Source organism: Geotrypetes seraphini, chromosome 7 (assembly GCF_902459505.1).
Source record: "Geotrypetes seraphini chromosome 7, aGeoSer1.1, whole genome shotgun sequence".
Lineage (NCBI taxonomy): Eukaryota > Metazoa > Chordata > Amphibia > Gymnophiona > Dermophiidae > Geotrypetes > Geotrypetes seraphini.
The window spans coordinates 190,095,177-190,110,846 of record NC_047090.1 but is presented as its reverse complement, the minus strand read 5'-3'; the positions used below and the strand labels follow the sequence as shown (position 1 = coordinate 190,110,846).

The 15,670-nt window shown below is 47.4% G+C and overlaps 1 protein-coding gene across 3 annotated transcripts in view; it reads right to left on the bottom strand.

The window, feature by feature from the left end:
* The window catches only part of NOXRED1 (NADP dependent oxidoreductase domain containing 1), a 61,890-nt gene extending 47,808 nt beyond the window's left edge, over positions 1-14,082 (bottom strand). Inside the window, exons 1-3 of one of the 3 annotated variants that reach the window (XM_033951638.1) lie at positions 11,611-13,760; positions 11,249-11,413; positions 10,893-11,083 (exon numbers count right to left, since the gene is read on the bottom strand). In XM_033951638.1, coding sequence (XP_033807529.1) covers positions 10,893-11,050 — 158 coding nt within the window. In that variant the 5' untranslated portion in view covers positions 11,051-11,083; positions 11,249-11,413; positions 11,611-13,760. Of the gene's footprint in view, positions 1-10,892; positions 11,084-11,248; positions 11,414-11,610; positions 13,761-13,974 lie in introns of those variants that run through there. The other 2 variants (XM_033951636.1, XM_033951637.1) reach the window with 2 other exon arrangements.
* Between the last annotated feature and the right edge of the window lie 1,588 nt (positions 14,083-15,670).

Sequence of the window (15,670 nt, the reverse complement as noted above, 5' to 3'; positions counted from 1 at the left end):
TCTGATGCAACCGGAAACAGGAAGTTGCATCAGAGGAGAACAGGAAGTTAAGTCAGAGGAGAAGCTTTTGGCAGACAAATATGACTTCAAGGCTCCGGCTGCTTGTAGAAAGCAAATTAAAAATCACCAAGGACGTAAGGAGAAGGAAGGGAGAGAGATGCTTGGACCATGGTGAGCAGGAGGGAGGGGGCTGCTGGACAGCGCGAAGGGTGTTGAAGGGGGGAGAAGACGCTGAAGGGAAATGGGGAAGAGAGAGTGGGGAGAAGCCGCTGGAAGGGAAGAAGACAGAGATGCCAGACTATGAGGGGAGTGGAGGGAAGAAGATGGGTGCCAGACCAATGGGGGGGGGGGGATGGAAGGAGAGTTTGAAGGGAGAGGCAAAGTAACAGACCATATGGAAGAGGCAAAGAGAGGGCAGACAGTAGATGGAAGGAATTGAATGAGGAGATGAGGAAAGCAGAAACCAGACAACAAAGGTAGAAAAAAAATTTTCTATTTCTTTTCTTTTTTTTGCTTTAGGATAAAGTAGTATATTAGTTGTGTTGATAAACATTTATAAACAAAGCCCTGCCAGCTGAACATCTCTTTCTAAACTAAACTAAAACTTAACCTTATATACCGGGTCTTCAACCAAAGGAAGCTCGACGCAGTTAACAATAAATAAAAAAAATAAAGTAGACTGAAATACAAGAGTTAGTTTTCAAAATGTTTAGCGAATAAAAAAGTTTTTAGAACTTTACGGAAGAGTTCGAAGGAACTGGGACACCTCAAAATCATGAGAAGTTCATTCCATAGTTGGGGAAATTTAAACGCCAGAGAGCTGCTAAAATTCTTATCTCCTTGAATTCCTTTCCTAGAAGGAAGAGAAAGTTTAAATCGATGAATGCCTCTTGCATAGTTCAGCAGCCAGAACTTTGATTTATAAAATGACAATTGTACAGAATATTATTTCTTTTTATATTTTAATAAAATAAGTTCAGTATAAAACTATTTGAGGCTTGTGGGGATGGGATTAGATGGTTTCTGGGGACGGGGCGGGGACCTAGCTCACGAGAATGGGCAGAGACGGGGACAAATTTTTTCCCCAATGTCATTCTCTAGTTCTTACTTTGTTAATCTTCTTTCCTGTAAGCAGGAATATCAGCCTTGGCCAACGGGTATTATCCTCATTTCTGTAAAATCTACTCTGTAGAGAGCCTAATTTACATATTCTTCAGCTTCCTCTCATTCTGGGCTATGCTACATTTCCTCAGTCTGTATCAAAGCCCGGGGGGGGGGGGGGGGGGAGATTCTCAAAACATACTGTGCCCGTAACGATGTTTGCTAAACCTGTTCCAGACAGTTTAGCATGCATGTATTTTAGCGGTCGATAATCAAAACGGCTCATCGTGCTCTTTTCCGAGCTTTCTAGCAGTGGCCAACTCTGCCATACAAATGTTGTACGAGGTCATTAATATTAAAATAAGCACTCCAGGTTATTCCTTAACCTCGTTGTAGTACATCTGTGGGCAAATTTTTCCAGCAGGTTCTGAGCTGTCATAGCCTTATTTTCCTATCAGTGCTTGAGCACTGATTGGCTCAGACACTAACAGGAAAGTAAGATTTGACAGTAGAAGGGATGCCCACACCCTCCCACCATCATCAAACAACTCCCCCCCTCAAAACACATCAACCCCAGCAGCAGGAGGGATGCCCACAGCCTCCCGCCACCACCGCAACCCCGCCTTCTTCAGGAAGGCTGTCTGCAGGGTTGCCTACTCCCTCTGGCTGGCAGGCCCGCCTCTTCATAATGGTGGGCCTTCCCATTCCTGGTGCATACTGAGATGTGACAAGGAGGGGCCTAAGACTCTGACTGGCCCAGGGACTTAAGGCCCCTCTTATGGGACAATCAGAGCCTTAGGTCCCTCCTCGGGAAAGGCCTGCCATTTTGAAGAGGCAGGCCTGCTAGCCAGAGGGAGTAGGCATCCCTCCGGCTGGCCTTCCTGAAGGTATGGAGGCAGGGGGAGATCATCAGGGGCACAACGGCAGCAGTGGGAGGGAGTGGGCATCCCTCCTGCAGCCAGGGGGGTTGCTTGATAGCAGCAGCATGATGGAGTAGGGATCCCTCCTGCTACCATGGGAGGCGGGGTTTGCTTGACAGTGGTAGCAGGAGAGAGTGGGCATCCCTCCCACTGCCTGGCAGTGGGAGGTTGCTTGATAGCAGGAGAAGAGCCGGGAGGAGGGGGTTATTTTACTGTTGTGTCTGCCTGCTGAAATTTGTTTTGGGGTCTCTTTTTTATTTATTTACAGGTGCTGTCATTTGCAGGTGTGTATGTGTGTGACGTCTTATTTGCAAGGGGGTCTGAGCTGTCATTTGCATGGGTGCATGTGTGTGACATAATTGCATTGCCATCTATGCATGCTCAGAGGCCCTCCAGACTAGCGCTGCTCATTTCACAATTCGATTTGATTCACTGATTTACTTCAGTTGAATCGATTTAAAAACAAAACAAAACAAATCAGCCTCATGATTCGGTGACTGACCCTCCCCTCTCGCCCTCTAAAGCAGGAGCGACAGCGCTGCCTCTTGCTTGCCACTCCTTCTTTAGAGGGTGAGGGTCAGTCGGGAAGTGCTGCGGTGTCCGGTTTCCCCCTGGCCTCCCACGCATCCATTTACCTAATTCCAACAGTAGAGCAGCCGGTGTTAGTGATCTTTGCAGGCTGCCATCGGCCTCCAGAGCTGTTGTTTCCTCTGCCGCGATCCTGCCTCTGATGTCAGTGGAGGGGTGGGACCGTAACAGAGGGAAGACAACTCCGGAGGCCGATGGCAGCCTGCAAAGATCGCTAGCACCAGTGATCCTCTCTGCAGGCTGCAGAGTAAGAAAAAGTAAGACCGGGAGACCGGGGGGGGGGGGGGAGACAGGCCTTCAAGGGGGGTGCAGGCCTTCAGGGGTGGGGTGCAGGCTTTCAGAGGGTCAGGCCTTCGGGGGGGGGACAGGGCTTTGGGGGGGGTGCAAGGCCTTTGGGGGAGGGGGGCCCTGGTGTAGAAGTATACAGAGGGAAGGGGTGGTTCAAAGAGACGTGCATATGCCAGACTGGGGGGGGGGAATAAAGGATCTAAAAACAGAGGCAAGGGATAGAGATGGTGGAAAATGGGATTTAGGGAGGGAAGGAACAGAAAGGGATGGTGTGGAGGGGGAGATAGAGATACTGGATAGGAGGGTAGTTGGGAAAAGAAAGGGAGAGATGGTAGACCCTGGGGAGGTGGGGAAGGAGGGAGATATGCTGGATGAAAGTGTAGTTGAGAAAAGGTGGCTCTGGGGATGGAGACGAGAAAAAGGAAAGATGCCAGACCTCCGGGGGAGGGGAGAGAAACAGAAGGGAAGGACAGAGATGCGAGATGGATGGTTAGCACTGAGAAAGAAGGAAACAACAAATGGACAGGAGACCCTGGCAAGCGAGTTATCAGAAGACAACCAGAGCCTGGGACCAACAAGATTTGAATAATGACCAGACAACAAAAAAGTAGAAGAAATAATTTTATTTTCTATTTTGTGATTATAATATGTCAGATTTGAAATGTGTATCCTGCCAGAGGTGGTATTAGACCGCGAACGTGAGCTGGGATTTAACAGAGAGAGGAAAAGTTTTTTTTGTTTGTTCATTTTGTTTACACCACAGCATCAGTGTACCGTATTTTCACGTAGATAACGCGCACCCGTGCAAAACGCGCACATGGGTATAGCGCGCGGAAAACACAAATTTATGTACAGAAATTTTTGTATACCGCGCACACCCGTATACCGCGCATGCTGCCCGACTCTCCAGTCGCCCGCCCCGACTCTCCTCTGGCCACCCCGACTCTTCTTTCGCCCGCCCCGACTCTCCTCTCCCCCTTGAAGTCCTGTCCCCACCCTGAAAGCCTGATGCCCCCCCCCCGACGTCCGATTCATCTCCCCCCCGCAGGACCGCTTGCCCCAGCCAACCTTGGCACCCCCAACACAATCGGGGCAAGAGGGAGCTCAAGCCCTCTTGCCCCCCTGACTCCCCGACACGATTGGGGCAAAAGGGAGCCCAAGCCCTCTTGCCCCGCCGACTCCCCAACTCCCCGACAATATCGGGCCAGGAGGGAGCCCAAGTCCTCCTGGCCCTGGCAACCCCCCCCCCTAGTTGTTCGGGCCAGGAGGGAGCCCAAATCCTCCTGGCCACGGCGACCCCCTACCTCCACCCCGCACTACATTACGGGCAGGAGGGATCCCAGGCCCTCCTGCCCTCGATGCAAACCCCCCTCCCCCCCACGACCGCCCCCCCAGCCCACCCGCGACCCCCCTGGCCGACCCCCCACGACACCCCCACCCCCCTTCCCCATACCTTTCTGTAGTTGGCCGGACAGATGGGAGCCAAACCCGCCTGTCCGGCAGGCAGCCAACGACGGAATGAGGCCGGATTGGCCCATCCGTTCCAAAGCTCCGCCTACTGGTGGGGCCTAAGGCGCCTGGGCCAATCAGAATAGGCCCGGGAGCCTTAGGTCCCTCCTGGGGGTGGGGCCTGAGGCACATGGTCGGGTTGGGCCCATGTGCCTCAGGCCCCGCCCCCAGGAGGGACCTAAGGCTCCCGGGCCTATTCTGATTGGCCCAGGCGCCTTAGGCCCCACCAGTAGGCGGAGCTTTGGGACGGATGGGCCAATCCGGCCTCATTCCGTCGTTGGCTGCCTGCCGGACAGGCAGGTTTGGCTCCCGTCTGTCCGGCCAACTACAGAAAGGTACGGGGAAGGGGGGTGGGGGTGGTCGGAGGTTCTTGGGGGGGGTGGTCATTGGGGGGAGGGGGGTTTGCGTCGAGGGCAGGAGGGCCTGGGATCCCTCCTGCCCATAATGTAGTGCGGGGTGGGGTTAGGGGGTCGCCGTGGCCAGGAGGGTTTGGGCTCCCTCCTGGCCCGAACAACTAGCGGGGGGGGGGGGGGTCGCCAGGGCCAGGAGGACTTGGGCTCCCTCCTGGCCTGATATTGTAAGGGAGCTGGGGAATCGGCGGGGCAAGAGGGCTTGGGCTCCTTTTTGCCCCGATCGTGTAGGGGAGTCGGGGGGGGCAAGAGGACTTGAGCTCCCTCTTGCCCCGATCGTGTCGGGGGTGCCGCGGTTGGCTGGGGCAAGAGGGCTTGAGCTCCCTCTTGCCCCGATCGTGTCGGGGAGTCAGGGAGTCGGCGGTCCTTCGGGGTGGGGGTGCGTGTGCGTGCGAGCGGTCCTGCGGGGGGTGAATCGGACGTCGGGGGGGGGGAACTATGTAAAAAAAATTTTGTACAACGCGCTCACGCGTATACCGCGCAAGGGTATGCACGGTTTGTAAAAACACGTATAACGCGCGAGTTATATGCGTGAAAATACGGTAGGTAGGAGAAGGCAAAGGGGGTGAAGAGGCTATGAAACAAACCCACCAGGATGTTTGAAAAAAACAAAAACACCCAATTGGGCAGGAAAATCAAATCGGAATAATAATAATAACTTTATTTCTTCTATACGACCATAATCTTACGACTTCTAGGTGGTTCACAGTGAAGAGAGCTGGACAGTCAGTGAATTACAGAATACAAATGGCGAGGATAGTAACAGTACAGTCAGTGAATTACAAATTACAATTAATAAAATATAATACGATACAATACAGTTAGTACAGTACACATATTTCTCAAGTTACCAGCATGGATTTAATCGTTTAGAACTGGTAACTGATTAGGAGATAAATCTGTTGAATAGTGCTGTCTTAATTTCTTTCCGAAATGCGACGTAGGTCAGCCTAGCTCTGTTGATGTAGTTGCCTAGCCAGGTCTGCTGTTTGCTAATTTGAGCTGAATCAAATCAAATTTTTTTTTCCTGAATCAGGCAGCACTACTCCAAACACAGCCCGGACTCGGGGAAAAAGAGATGAGGTTTGTGTGGGGTTGGAACCTCATGTCCTCCTCCTTTTTTTCATGAACAAATTTTCTATCCCTACTTGTGAAGAAGGTTTGGCTTCCAAACCTGAACACAGAGCTCCAGTTGTGGTCTCATCATAGGTCAGCAGAAAGACAATATTGCTCCAGCTAGTTACACCCTTCGTCAACTCTCCTTACTCATCTCTTTTCTAAAACTAAAGCGTATTACATTTTTAAGTTTGTCCTCATGTACCTTATTATTGCATATAAGTGAAAAGTGTTAGACTGGAAAATGAAATCAGCAATATATTTATTATAACACCTGCACACACTCGTACACTCTTTCTCACTCACACATATATACGCTTACCTAAACGGCCCATCACAGAATAGGTATAGCACAGGCAACAAAAGTGCAAGGTTACAAACATATATGCAAACAAAAAGGGCAGTTCTATAAATCCTCCTGCATGCGTTAATGTAGGAAAAGATAGCACTTACATGAGTAAGCACTATTGTGTAAGGACGTGATTAAAATTGCACTGATAGCCTTCAAAATCCAACAAACCAACACACCAAAATTTCTGCATCGTTTTTTGATGCCATACTCTCCAGCCAGGACTCTAAGATCAACGGAACAGCATTTGCTGACTATCCCTTCTTTAAAAATAATAGGTACCAGAAGAGCTACAATTTTTTCAGTCATAGCACCCCAGCTTTGGAACAATTTACCAATCTATTTGCGTGGAGAAACCTCATTAGAAAAATTTAAAAGCACATTAAAATGCTACCTGTACAAAGACACATTTGAGTCATAGATATGAAAATTCTTCTATCATCAATCCCAGGCTCAAATACCTAAATTTAGCCAGACCTTATGTATAGGTCACAACCTCCCCCATTCTCTTTTTAGGCTTAGCCATATTTGTAAAATATTTTTTCATTACCCTCCTGATTTTGTTTTTTTCCTTAAATGTATCTCTACTTTCCTTAAAAATTGTAATTCACCCCTCTTCCTTTATATATCGCTAATTATTTGTGTACATACATTGTATGTTTACTTATACAAATTGTTTTATTTTGTCTCCCAAAAATTTTTATTGTCATACGCATTGAAATTATTTGATATTGCATGTATAACAAACTTAATAAACTTGAACTTGAAACTTAAGTCTAAACTAAACTAAAACTTAACTTTGTACATCGAGTCATCATTCTGAGAAAGCTCGACTCGGTTTACAGCAATTAAATAAACAGGGAATGATTTACAAATGATAAATAGAAGATAATAGCAAAATTTCAAAAGAATTAATTTTCAAAATGTTTGGCAAATAGAGTAGTTTTTAAAGATTTACAGAAAAATTGAAACAAACTGGAACTCCTTAAAAAAAAGGGGGAGATCATTCCAGAGTTGAGAGAATTTAAAGACCAAAGATTGACTGAAGATCTTGATTCCTTTAATCCCTTTTTTAGAAGGAAGGGAGAGTTTAAATTGTTGGCTACCTCTTGCAAAGGAGAATCGGTAAACATTCCAAAATAAAGGAATAAGAAGATTAAAGATACCATGTAGAATTTTAAAAGAAATACAAGTGCATTTAAATTGAATTCTAAAATAAACCGGGAGCCAATGAAGACTCTGAATCAAAGGGGTCACATGGTCAATTTACATTTTCTAAAGATCAGCTTCGCAGAGGTATTCTGAATTTATTGTAATCTATGAAGGCAAATTTTTGTAATGCCGAGGTAGATAGCGTTACAGTAATTAAGACAAGATAATATAATGATTGAACTAAAATAGAAAAATGACAGTGATGAAAAAGATGGCTAACCTTCCTCAGCATTCGCAAACTAAAGAAGCATTTCTTGACCAAGGAATTTATTTGGTCCTTAAAGGAAAGCAAATGTCACGCCCATCTTCAAGAAGGGCTCAAGGGGAGACCCAGGAAACTACAGGCCAGTGAGCCTGACCTCAGTCCCAGGAAAGATGATGGAGGCACTGATTAAGGACAGCATCTGTGAACACATCGAAAACAATGAGCAGCTAAAACCGAGTCAGCATGGCTTCTGCAAGGGTAGGTCATGCCTCACAAACTTATTGCACTTCTTCGAGGGGGTAAACAGCCAGGTGGATAAAGGGGAATCTATAGACATCATTTACCTTGACTTCCAAAAAGCCTTCGACAAGGTATCACACCAAAGGCTGCTTAAGAAGATATGGAACCACGGGGTACAAGGGGTGATCCACCGATGGATCAAAAACTGGCTGGCGAACAGGGAACAGAGGGTTGGCGTAAAGGGCCATTACTCAGACTGGAAAGGGGTCACGAGCGGAGTTCCGCAGGGGTCGGTGCTGGGACCGCTCCTGTTCAATATCTACATAAACGACCTAGAGGCGGGAACCAAGTGTGAGGTTATTAAATTTGCAGATGACACCAAACTATACAGCAGGGCTCAAACCAGGGGAGACTGCGAAAATCTCCAAAAGGATCTAACGCAGCTGGAAAAGTGGGCCGAAAAATGGCAAATGAGCTTCAACATAGGGAAATGCAAGGTCATGCACGTGGGGAAAAAGAACCCGATGTTCACATACAGAATGGGGGGAACACCGCTAGGGGTCAGTAACCTGGAGAGAGACCTGGGAGTGATGGTAGACGCAACACTGAAGGCATCGGCGCAGTGCGCTACAGCCTCAAAGAAAGCTAACAGAATGTTGGGTATCATTAAGAAGGGTATTACGACCAGGACGAAGGAAGTCATCATGCCGCTGTATCGTGCAATGGTGCGGCCGCATCTGGAGTACTGTGTCCAGTACTGGTCGCCGTACCTCAAGAAGGACATGGCAGTACTTGAGGGAGTACAGAGAAGAGCAACTAAACTGATAAAGGGAATGGAAAATCTCCCATACACCGACAGGTTGAAGCAGTTGGGACTTTTCTCACTGGAAAAGCGGAGACTTAGAGGAGACATGATAGAAACCTTCAAGATCCTGAAGGGCATAGAAAAAGTAGACAGGGACAGATTTTTCAAATTAAGGACCACCACAAGTACAAGGGGGCACTCGGAGAAATTGAAAGGGGACAGGTTTAGAACAAACGCTAGGAAGTTCTTTTTCACTCAGAGGGTGGTGGATACATGGAACGTGCTTCCAGAGGCTGTTGTAGACAAGAAAACATTAAATGGTTTCAAAGAAAGTTTGGATAGATTCCTAGAAGAAAAAGGGATTGAAGGGTATAGATAGGTATAGACCACTACTCAGGCGATGGGCCTGATGGGCCGCCGCGGGAGCGGACCGCTGGGCAGGATGGACCTATGGTCTGCCTCAGCGGAGGCAACTTCTTATGTTCTTATGTTCTTAGGAATCAAGGACTCCCAATATCTTGGTAAGGAGGACCCAGATATCAGAGCTACAGTAGGAGGAAGACAGTCCAATCTTGGATCTAACCACAAAAGCTTAGTTTTAGTTGTATTAAGCTTCATCCGGACAGATAAATCTCAGGCTTGAAGTTTCGAAATGCAAAGATTTACTTTGGAAACTAGATTGGTAATATCCGGATCAATTTCAATCAATAGAGTGGTACCTCGGTTTACGAGTGCACCGGTTTGCGAGTGTTTTGCAAGACGAGCAAAACATTCGCAAAATCGGCGCCTCGGAAACTGAGCTTGCCTCGATTTGTGAGCAGCGCCCCCTGTGATCCGGCACCCTCCCCACCTGCGATCCGGCATCCCCCCACTTGCATCGCACCCCCCCCACCGCAATCTGAAATCCCCCAGCACCCACCCGAACACACTGCTTACCCCCATTTGGCCATCGGCACCGGCACCAATGCACAGGACATGCCGGTGCCGGTGCCTGAAGATCTGCGTCCTCTTCTTTGCTGGGCCTTGAGCATCTGCGCATGCTCAAGGCCTGTGCATTGGTGCCGGTGGCCAGATGGGGGCAAGCAGCGTGTTCAGGTGGGTGCTGGGGGATTTCAGATCGCGGCAGGGAGGAGCGATGCGAGCGGAGGGATGCCGGATCGCGGGGGAGGAGGATGCCAGATCACGGGGGGGAGGGTGGCGGATCACGCGGGGGAGGGGGCCTTCAGAGGGAACAATGCCGGTTCTTGGGGGTGGGGGGGTAGAGCAGCACCTCTGGCCTCGGGGGGGGGGGAGGGGATGGGAACGTATCAAGCGAGTTTCCCTTAGTTCCTATGGGGGAAACTCGCTTTGATATACGAGTATTTTGATTTACGAGCATGCTTCTGGAACGAATTATGCTCATAAACCAAGGTACGACTGTATAAAGATATCATCCGCAGAAGTGAATAATGTTTCCCAAGCTGACAGCTTAAAGGTGTTCAGTGTGGTCATATAGAGATTGAATAAGTGAAGTGCCATAAACTGCAAGGGCTTGTCCCCTACTCACACACATAACTTACTGAATACTGTAAAGTTATGCACAACCTCGTCTGGCTAGCATCCAACTGTAGTCATGTAAATTTTAGGTGCACTGATACTGCCTATGACAGAATCTGGATACTCCCCATGCTGAGTCTAAAAAAGATGCCCACTTATAGAACTGTCCTCCAAATGGCGCATCACAGAACTACTGCATATGCGACAAAAGGGCAGGCCACACACAGATATTTTGCTCTACCAGAGAACAAGACACAGCAGTAGTGCAAATTTCACAAACATACTCAGCTTCACCAAAGAACAGGTATTACTGCATAGGTGGTAGCACTGCAAGCAGCATTCCCTATAAGCTACACAGAAGTCCTCTGTCCATATTTCTGGGTTGTGCATCAATCTGCAATCACAAAGGATGGGCAGGTATAGCTGGACAGACTCCCGTATAAAACCACAAATTTCACATGTACTATAATGCCAGTCAGTGTCCTTTAGCTCTGTTCTCATGACATTCCCTATAATAATAAGGAAGCTGAATTTCTAAACTACGGTACTAACTTCTGTGCTGAAACTGCTAAAAGTGATCCACTGTGATGTCTAAAAATGTCCTGTATGATACCTGAAGACATCAAGGAGCTTGCAAAGGAAAACAGCATGAGAGCACGCATTGAGCATGATGCCCCGGGAGCGCTCTCTTAGGGGTAGAAACTGGTGATGGCAGACCTCCACTGCTTTCTCAAACTGAAAGGAAGGCAGGTTGGCAGAGAAATCCGACATGATGGCCCCATGCAGACTTCCAACAACTGACTCCTGAGAATAAAAGGCACTTGTGAGTCAAGTACAGTAGATGGTAATTTTACTCCATACATGGCTACGAGGGAAAGGTTTCTCTTTGCATGTTCTTGATTATGTAGCTAAATACTAACGGGGAAGTTCTCATCATCCCTCCAGACCACTCCAGAGGCATGGGTTTACCTTTTCTTACCAGCAGACAGAGCCACCAAACCTCTGCACTCCACAGCTCAGCCCTCACTCAGTAGATGGTAGGCCTGTGGTCTGGATCTGGTCAGATAAGACAGCTGGGACAGAGTCATCCTTGGGTTCAGACTCTTATAGGAGTCTCAGGCAATCTCTGTTTCTCTGAGAGAGGAACAAGACTGGGCTAGGAAAGAGAAACTACTCCACACAACCTGCTGATGCCAAACCCAGTGGTGCCAGGTCCCTCCCTCCCACCCCCCTGTTCCAATCAGGAACACAGCTTTTGAGCTTTTGAGTAGGTCCTCCTTCCTACTAAGGGGCCTAAAGAGTTGAGATTGGAAGTAAGAGCAATGTATTACCTAGACAGTAAGTATGAGTTCCAGTCTCCAGAGTGGGGGCAATCCACTGTACAGCTGAATTAAGAGTCTTTAAAACAATATTTACTTGAATTATGAGCATGTAAAAAAGCAGACAGTGCATAGACCCTTGGTAACAATTAACAAAATCCATTGCAAGACAAAGAAAGGAAAACGTCAGACGGAATGGACGATTCCCATGGCCAGTTCATCATGGGATATTTCATCACAGCCATGTTGAAACTGAATTTAGGACCCAAAGTGGTGAACTGGGTTAGAAAGTGGCTGTCGGACAGACGCCAGAGGTTGGTGGTTAATAGAAGTCGCTCGGAAGAAGGAAAGGTGAGTAGTGGAGTCCCTCAGGGTTCGGTGCTGGGGCTGATCCTGTTCAATATGTTTGTGAGTGACATTGCTGAAGCTCTGGTTTTCAAGGGTCTGTATACAGATAACAAAAGACAGATGAAGGTTTGGCCAGTGCTGTATAGAAACGAAGTAACTGTAACTAATTACTGTACTTCAGTAAAAGTTTTGATACTTTAACTTGTAAAGAAGTACTGAATAAGATTTGTTACTTTTACTGAAGTGGTAATAATTTTGTCAATTTTTACTTAGTTACATTTGATGCTTGAAGTTTAAAGGAAAAGTGGAAGAGATATAAATTACAATTCCTCTAACTTAGTTATGCAAACAGTTGATCCTTTCATCTTAAATTTTGTTTAAAAGCAAACTGAAAACCCTCTTTTTATGTAGCCTTCGATCCATAACCCTACTCCCCACTGCCCTAGCCAGCAGATTAACCATGCTCCCCAACTGGCATTTTGTCTCCTTTTTGACTCTGTACAGCGCTGCGTAAATCTAGTAGCACCACAGAAATAATTAATAGTAATAAATTTTGCTATTCAGTGAATATAGCCTATGTTTGAACTGGTTAGATGAGTCGAGTCACTTTAAAGCAGAGATGATGCTGGTAGCAATTCTTGATGAAAGAGATTACCGTATATACTCAAATATAAACTGAGATAACATTTTTCCCCTAAAAAAAAGGGGGGGGGGATGTTAACTCGAATATAAACAGAACCTAGTGCTGGCCTCTCCCCGAGTCTACCTTAAATCCCAATGGTCCAGTGAGCCAAACCGGGACAGGAGCAATCCCTCTGTTCCCTGAGGTGAGGTTTTCTGTCTTGTCCCGGCTGTTGGCTAGCTGAAGAATCATTGCGTGCCCCTCCCGTATTCCCTCCTGTAGAATCACCACATGCCCCCACCACCACCACTATAAAATCACCATGTGTCCCTTCTGCTTTCTTTGGAGAAGCAGCGTAGGCCTCCCCCTGGGCCTATGTTAATCACTGGTGGTCCAGCAGGGTGAGTTGGGGCAGAAGCAATCCTCTTTACATTTCTGCCCGTGCAGTCTCAGTGAAAAAAATGGCTGCCACAAGTTCCCGCATTAAAATAACCATACCAATTAGAAAACATTTATGGAGCTCAAGAATACCCCCAATGTGTTGTAGCAATAGATTATTCTTCATACCCTTAAGGTCTGACGTGAAAATCACAGTTTTGACTCGACCTTCCTGGCAGGTGGAGTAAACACAGACAGGACGGTGTTCCTACTAGAAATGATATTAACAAGGTAAGAACCTAATCTCTTTTTTTAGTGCGACTATTACTACTGTTAATTATTTCAAGTGCTACCAGACATAGGCAGCGCTGTCCAGAGTTACGAAGGAGATTGTAAGCTCTTTCAAGCAGGGACTATCTAATCAAACAGGAGCCAGGGTGGGCAGTGGGGTTATGGATTTAGGGCTATATCAAAAAGGAGGGTTTTTAGTCTGCTTTTAAACAAGTGAAGGGAAGGGCAAACTCAGGTACAGAAATAGATTCCCTAGGGCTTAGCTTAGGAGCGGGCAGTGGATTTCCCCCCCAACTCTATTTGTCCAAAACGTTTTTCAACCCTGCCAAGCCAACACCTTTCCCCCACTTCTCTGCCAATAAGTTCCCAAACTTAGTGATAAGTGGAGCGAAGAGATCCTTTTTCTAATCCCTTCGACCAGCGGGACCTCGGCCCCTCCCCCGAGGAACTGGGAAACGGAGGTCACGAGTTTGACACGCGCCCTGTGCCAGATGCCCCACCTCCCTTTGACGTGCCCTGTGCGGCTGCGCAAAGCTTGCTACGGCCCTGGGGTGCTTAAGCTCCGCGTTTCTCGTGCTTTTCCCGTTAGGCAGGCAGCCCCCTCCCCCCCCCCAGGTGATTCCTGAGTCTCTGATTTGCATCTGTTGTGGCCCAATGAAAATCACTGCAGCGGGGAGGGGGGGGAATAAGGCAACCCCTCCCCCACCAGCAGCAGAACCCGGCCCTTAGCAACCCACCTCGATAGAGACCGGGATACAGACGCCCGACACACGCGTCCCCATGGCAACAGTGAAGCCGCGCCTAGAGGGGAAGCCAATCGGAGATCGTTTACATAGGAAAGACAGACACCAATCAGCGTACTGGCTACGGAGCAGGCGCATCTCCGTTGTAAGCGTGCGAACGCTCGAGCCCGCCCCCTCAGAGGAGGAGGGGGAGGGAATTCCGACGCACCTGCTAAGCGCCAAAAAACCTGCCTATCATTCGCTCTGTAATTCCTCCACCTGAGCACTGTGTAAAGGGTATTCATGTACCTTCTTGTTCAGTTTGTCTGTCTTCACTACACTGTAAGCTCTTAGGAGCAGGGACTGGCCCTCGTACTGCTATAGAAATTAGGACTAGTGTGCACTGTAAATAATTTAACAAAACCCCACCCCACTAGTTTGTGCTCTGAATTAACATTCATTAATATATCTATATGGTCAAGCTTGCCCATTATATAGGAAATTAATGCATAAAAGATTTATTATCATGAGTACATAGGTCCATCTACTAATAACTTCATACATATTGGTCACATCTTTGGATAAACTCCATTTATTATACATTTATTTATTGGGACAAAAATGGGGATTTGTTCAAGATATGAATGCCCTACGATATTGTCCTTTTTTGAAGGTCTCAGGCTCGAGTAACAGATGTCCCATCATTCACATTAAAGACATGAGTTAAACTCCATTTGAGAAAAGAGGTTAACCAGAGGCTTACGATGTTATAGAAACTGACTGGGTGACTAGAGAATTGGATCAAGGGCATATGCTAGATGTCATTTACTTAGATTACAGCACAGCCTTTATCACGGTTCCTCATAGAAGGCTCTTGAACATACCTGACGGACTGAAGTTAGGACCCAAAGTGGTCAACTGGATTAGAAACTGGTTGACGGACAGACACCAGAGGGTGGTGGTTAATGGATTTCGCTCAGAGGGAAAGCTGAATAGTAGAGTCCCTCAAGCATCGGTGCTGGGGCCAATCCTGTTCAATAGGGTGCAGCATTGCCAAAGGGTTAAGGATTGCCTTTTTGCGGATGATACCAAGATTTGTAATAGAGTAGATACTGAGGAGGGAGTGGAAAACATGAAAAAGGATCTGCAAAAGTTATAGGAATGGTCTAATATCTGGCAACTAAAATTCAATGCAAAGAAACATAGAAGATGACAGCAGAAAAGGGCTACAGCCCATCAAGTCTGCCCACTCTGCTTACCCACCCCCTGTCTATGCCCTAATGACCCAATTTCCTTATCTTGACTCTCGTAGGGATCCCACATGGGTATCCCATTTATTCTTAAAGTCTGGCACGCTGTCTGCCTCGATCACCTGCACTGGAAGCTTGTTCCATTGATCAACCACTCTCTCTGTGAAGAAATACTTTCTGGTGTCGCCATGAAATTTTCCGCCCCTGAGTTTGAGCGGGTGCCCTCTTGTGACCGAGGGTCCCTTGAAAAAGAAAATATCATCTTCCACTTCGACACGTCCCATGAGGTACTTAAATGTTTTGATCATGTCTCCCCTCTCCCTACGTTCCTCGAGAGTGTAGAGCTGCAATTTGTTCAGTCTCTCTTCGTACGAGAGACCCTTGAGCCCTGAGATCATCCTGGTGGCCGTCCGCTGAACTGATTCAATTCTGCGTACATCTTTACTGTAATGTGGCCTCCA